At 36.2% G+C, this 6,405-nt stretch overlaps 1 protein-coding gene across 1 annotated transcript; it reads left to right on the top strand.

Moving 5' to 3' along the window:
* The first annotated feature begins 888 nt into the window (after nt 1-888).
* Nucleotides 889-1,446, top strand: LOC115695086 (uncharacterized). The gene has a single exon (XM_030622179.1). The coding sequence runs from the start codon at nt 889-891 to the stop codon at nt 1,444-1,446; it is 558 nt and encodes a 185-aa protein (XP_030478039.1).
* The last annotated feature ends 4,959 nt before the right edge of the window (nt 1,447-6,405 follow it).

The following is a 6,405-nucleotide window of genomic DNA, read 5'->3' as shown; positions in this document are numbered from 1 at the left end:
GGAGATGATACCGAGATTCAGAACCTCTGCAATGCTCTTGGACTCATGCAAGGTCACACTAATACCTTGCATCATGATCAGGAAGAGCTCCGTGCTACAACGAACCTTGTGTTCAAAGAGCAGAGGCGTTAGTTCATTGAATGGAGGGATAGGGAGATGGAAACATTGAAGGCTCAGTAGGCAGCCATCAATGACCAAACAAGACAGGCCACTGTACTGATACGGAAAGCCTATCAAGTTGCTAATCAGCAACCAGCTGCTACGTCCAGTATCCCGCTGAGTGAAATAGAAGAAATTCCTACTGGGCATACCGCCCAAACTCATAACGGTCAACCGTCCAATCCCCGATCACAGGTTCCACCTATGGGCCAAGTGGTAGGTGTCCAAACCATATTCGACAATTCCTTAGTTGGAGTTATACCTAATAATTCCATCTAAGCTGATAGTTCTTGCCAACAAACTGGTCAAACCAATCAAACACTGAGGAAACCTGGTGTTTCAGTATTTAATAGATTGGGCACAACCCATGATCTTAGGAATAATGTGAATAGGATGCAAGGTCTGAACGAACAAGATGTTCAACCAGTCGCTCAGCCCGGTATCCACATCTAAGACCCAACTTTAAGAGATCCTGATGTGACACAGGTCGGCCAAGAGGCTGAACTAGTTCACCCATCTGTGCAAGCACAGTTAGATGAATTAAAAAATATGTTCCAAAGCCTGGCCGACCAAAAACTCACTGATCTCGAGCTGGACTGAGCACACTGATCACCCTTCACTCTCGAGATCAATGTCCTGGAGATACCCCTCAAGTTCAAAACGCTGACCTGGAAGATGTACACAGGGAAGGAGGATCCCTTGTCACATTTTAAATATTTTGAAATTCAAATGGATTTACAAGGGGTACGAGGTGATGTGCGGTGTAGAGTATTCCCTGCTACACTTTCAAAAGCCGCACATCAGTGGTATTTTAAGTTACCACCAAGAAGGTTTAATTCATGGAAAGCCTTCTCCTCGGAGTTCCATGCACAGTTCTCTTCTTCTCGTCAACTCTCGTTACATTTGGAAGACCTGGTCGAAGTAAAACAAAGATCAGGAGAGCCTCTCAGAGCCTATATAAGTAGATTCATGACAGAAGCTACGAAAGTAGCAAGGTTAACTGAAGAAGGGAGGCTGACCGCAATACTGGGGGGCATGGAAGTACTTGGAGAACTATGGAAGGACATCAAAAAAAGTGGCCCTGTAGGATCTATGGCAGAGTTTTTAGACCGAGCAGATGGGTTTATCAAGCTCGAAGAGGCCATTCATCGAGCAGATGTCAAACTTAGGTCAGGCAAGCCACAGGTCCCCTCAGTAGGAGTATCTGCTCAGAACCAACAATATCCAATTAGCTTAATTTTGAGTGGCAAAAGGTCCAATAACAATGGCAGACAAGGCAACAGGTAGAAGGGAAAGTTCGCAGGCAAAGCCGAACAAACACTAAGAGAAAATGCCTCCAAATTCACTACCTTCTCTGTCCTAACTGACGACCTAGAGATAATCTACATGGCAACCCAATTTGTGGTCTCGTACAAAAAACCTGCTCTAATTAAAAAGGACATAAACAAGTGGGATATGCCCAAATTTTTCCGTTTTCATGGTGACTATGGCCACGACACAAATGAGTGCAACGACTTGAAGCGGGAAATTGAATTCCTGATAACCCGAATGTGAAAACGTACGTCAAAGCCGATCAGAATCAGCTGGACGCCCAAGCAGACAACAACCAAGACCTACTAATGCCACCACCAGTGGATGGGCATTTACAAGTCATCATTGGGGGCCCACACATCGCTGGAGATTCAGGCAAAGCTCGGGAGAGGTATGTCCGAACTTTACAACACGAACAAAATGAAGTAGTTTTGGCCGTAAAAGAAAGGAAGCCAAAAATGCCACGGGTAGGGGAACCCACTATAACCTTCACTGAAGAAGATACTATCCACGTTCAGAACCTGCACAACAATCCCTTAGTCGTGGAAGTACAGATAGCAAATAAAACAATGGCCCGGACTATGATGAACAATGGAGCTTCTGCAAATATTCTGTTCAAAACACCATATGAAAAGATGGGACTCCAACTCAAAGATCTGATCCCCTCTACCCAACCGGTGTATGGTTTCTCCGGCCAGAGTGTCACACCTTTGGGGCAAATTCGTCTACCTCTCACTGTTGGAAAGCTCCGAGGAGCATAATTGTGATGGCATTGTTTCTGATAATTTATGTTTCGTCGACTTTTATTGTTATGTTAGGCCGACCAGCCTTTATGACCTAAAGACTGTCACATCAATTTTCCATTCGTGCATCAAGTTCCCAACAAAGAATGGGGTAGGGTGCCTAAAGGAAATCAACAAGTTGCACGAGAATGTTATAACCTTGCCATGACCAAGGCTAAAAAGGAAGAATCCTCTGGCCAGAGTTCGGACAGGGGAAAAGCATTGCCAAATAGGGAGCCGCCCAAGGCGGGGACGAAGATGTGGATCCCCAACTTGAGGAACCAAATACAAATGTTGGGCCAGTAGAAGAATTGGAAGAGATAGAAATCGACCCAAGTATCCCAACCAGGAAACTCAAAATCGGCAAAGGTTTGCTGCTAGAAGTAAAATTAGCATTGATAAAATTTCTAAGAGCAAACCTAGACGTTTTTTCCTGGTCGCATGGTCGGTATCGATCCTTCTATAATTTTACACGCCCTAAATATTGACCCAAACTTCCATCTCGCTCACCAAAAAAGAAGATTGTTGGACAAAGAACGGGCACAAGTAGTAAAGGAAGAAGTAGAAAAGCTGCGCAATAACAACTTCATCATTAAAGCTTTCTATCTGGTCTGGGTAGCCAATCACGTACTGGTACCCAAGCCCAACAAGAAATGACGAGTATGTATTGATTTCACCGACCTCAACAATGTGTGCCCAAAAGACTCTTTTCCACTTTGTAGAATAGATCAGCTCGTGGATGCAACAGTCAGGCACGAGATCCTAAGCTTTATGGATGCCTATTCGAGGTATAATCAAATCAAAATGCATTCACCAAACCAAGAACATACAAGTTTCCGAACAGATATGGGTCTATACTATTATAAGGTCATGCCATTTGGTTTAAAGAACGATGGAGCTACCTACCAAAGATTGGTAAACAAAATGTTCAAAGATCAGATCGGACGAAATATGACATGCTCGTCAAATCCAGGAAGGCTGCGGGGCATATAGATGACCTGGACGAATGCTTCAAAGTCCTCAGAAAATACAACATGAAACTCAATCCCTTAAAGTGCTCCTTTGGAGTCGGCTTGGGTAAGTTTCTTGTTTTATTTTCAATGCCCGAGGTATTGAAGCCAATCCAGAGAAGATTCAAGCCCTCCTGGATATGAAATTCCCAACAAAAACTAAAGAAGTCCAAAGCTTAATTAGTCTGATAGCTGCACTTAGTGCAATTGAGTGGGAGCGCTAACATAAATATGGAATCTATAGCTTCTATCTGGCGAATAGAAAGTAAAGGATGATTTCCTTCGAGCTTAACCAAACGAAAATAAATGGTGGAGTACTCATTTCACTTAGCTGAAATATCATTTATACAGGGTTAAGTATTTTCAGGATAAAATACATTGTAGGGTGTTACGGTAATTTAATCCCTTTACAGTGTAAATCATCTATATAGAGGATCATTGATCAAATTAGGATTATAACAATGGATAACTAATGACATATCTATATCGTGGAACATATAGAGCGTTCTATATGACTGAGAGTGCTATTCCAAGTTCTAAGAGTGGATTCAATAAGGAATTAATAAGTTAGGGAATTTACTTGGTAAATTTGGTTCGACTTATTGGAAGCTCGGTTATATAGACCCATGGTCCCCATATTAGTTGAGACCATACTGCTTGTAAGACTCAGTTAATTGATTTTAATTAATCAATTATAATTCTAAAGTTAGAGTATGTCTACTTTATGAATTTTCACTAAGCAAGGGCGAAATTGTAAAGAAAAGAGATTCTAGGTTTATTTATTAATTAAGATACTTTATATGTCTAAATTAATAAATAAATTAAATGGCAATATTATTTAATAATTATTTTTAAGTTATTAAATAATTAGAATTGACATTTGAATGGTTAATTTGAAAAATTGGCATTTTTGAGAAAATGGGAATGAAAAATAACAAAATGGGAAAGTTGCAAAGTGAGGCCCAATTTCCTTATATGGGCAGCCCACTATGCAAGAGGTTTACCATTTTATTTTTTCCATTATTTTAATGCCACACAATTCTAGCCTAAACCTAGACGGCATTATATAAATAGAAAGTGTTGCCTTCAGGAAACTCATAACTTTGAACATTGTTTCCTTCAGAGAAAAGCCAAGTCGACCCTTCTCTCTCTTTTCTTCTCTTCTAATTTCGAAATACCTTGAGTGATAGAGTAGTGCCCACACACATCAAGTGGTACCTCAATCATAGTATGCAAGACTATGGAAAATCAGCATTAAAGAAGGAGAGAAAGAGATCCAGATTCAGATCTTGATAATGCTCTGCTACAGAAAGGAATCAAGGGCTAGAGATCTGAATGGAAGGAGTCATTATATTCCGCTGCACCCAATGTAAGGTTTTCTTAAACTCTTATGTGTTTATTTTATTGTTTTAGAATTCATATTAGGATGTTAATAAAACATACTTGGTAGTAAATCTAGATCCTGGTAAAATATTTTCAACAACTGGTATCAAAGACATGGTAATGATATACTTTCATGTAATATGAATTAAAACGATGTTTGATATGTTTTGTGTTGATTTGGATTGTTTCATGTTAGTTTATGTGCTTATGTGATGAATGTATATGTTGCACAAATTTTTTCCATGAAAAATAATTTTTCTAATTTTGAAAATATTTTATTTGTATTCCTTGTGAAAAATTAAGTTATTTTCATTTTTACGGAACTCGAAAAAATTGAAAGAGTTATGATTTTCGGAAAATCGGGGTTCAATGGTGTTCCCCAAAATTGCGATTTTTTGGGATTTTTTCCCAAAAATCCAACTTTTATGGGATTGTTTCCCAAAATTCATTTTTCCAATTTTAAATATTTCTAATTTGAAATATTTCCAATTTTAAAATATTTTCAATTTGGAATTTTTCCAATTTTAAATATTTCTATTTTGGAATATTTCCAATTTTAAATATTTCCTATTATGGTCAGATTTAAAAATTTGACATATAATTATGGTAATTATTATTTATTTATTATTTTATTCCTAAAATAATAATTATCTAACCAAATCTATTTTAAAATTGGTTCATTTTATTAAATTATAAGATTTGAAAGTGATATTGAAGATTCTTTCTTTCAAATCATTGATCTTATTTGATATTTAATTTAATTTGATTCAAATAAACCTAGATATTTTAAAATTAGTTTCCTTTATTTTGAGATTTTAAGGTTTGTTTTAACAACCCTAAATTTTCAAAATTTAATTGGTTAGTTTAAGAATAATAATTTAATTATATTAATATCTTATTTCACATCTGTTACATGGACAATGTTTGTTTATTTTTATATTATTTATTCAAATTTTTTTTAACAAGCCTATTATTTATTTGATCTAAATTGCTATGATTAACTTGTTGACAGATCCAATGATCTGATTTTCATCATTGTCTAATTGTCAATAGAACTTATAAATAATTTGTAACACGTAATTTTTGTACTTCTTTCATCTGTGTAAACCTAGTAACATGATAGGGCCCATCCAAATCATTTGACCTGTGTGAGCCTATATGTTTGCTATTGGGCTTAGATGCATATAGGAAGCCCATTTAAGTTTTACTAAGTAAATGGACTAGGTTGCTAAAATAAAATTTGACATAAGTAATTTTATTTAGGTCCAATTAGATTTGGGCTTATTCAATGAATAACAATTGTTTATTTAAAGATTAAATTCCTCTCTTTTGGGCCTTATGTGAGAGTTGGGGGCCAATAAAAGTGGGTACGACATACTGAACCCAGCTCCCCCTCACATGAACTACCCTAATTGTGATGGCCCATTTGCCTTATTTAAATAATTGTATTAGGTTAATTATATTAGTATAACCTAATTAAAATTGAATTAGCAACATAATTAACTTTTAAAATATATGACATTTATTTTTTCATTTAATATTTTAAAGTTAATTTTAGAAAACACTTAGTTAATGATATATATTCTAGATAGTTATTTCTAGTACTAATTATTATTTCTAATATTAAAATAGAAAAATATCATTGATTGTGAAATTAATTGTTTAATAATTAATTTTGGTACAATCTAGGTTTAGTATATTTTCCTAGTATTAAACTAGAATTAATAATTAAGTTTCATCTATACTTAATTATTTATTTC

Source organism: Cannabis sativa, chromosome 6, assembly GCF_029168945.1.
Source record: "Cannabis sativa cultivar Pink pepper isolate KNU-18-1 chromosome 6, ASM2916894v1, whole genome shotgun sequence".
NCBI lineage: Eukaryota > Viridiplantae > Streptophyta > Magnoliopsida > Rosales > Cannabaceae > Cannabis > Cannabis sativa.
This window is presented reverse-complemented; position numbering and strand designations above follow the sequence as displayed.

Bases quoted from the DNA above. Each gene is read 5' to 3' on its own strand.
- LOC115695086 (XM_030622179.1), top strand. From the start codon at position 889: ATGGATTTACAAGGGGTACGAGGTGATGTGCGGTGTAGAGTATTCCCT.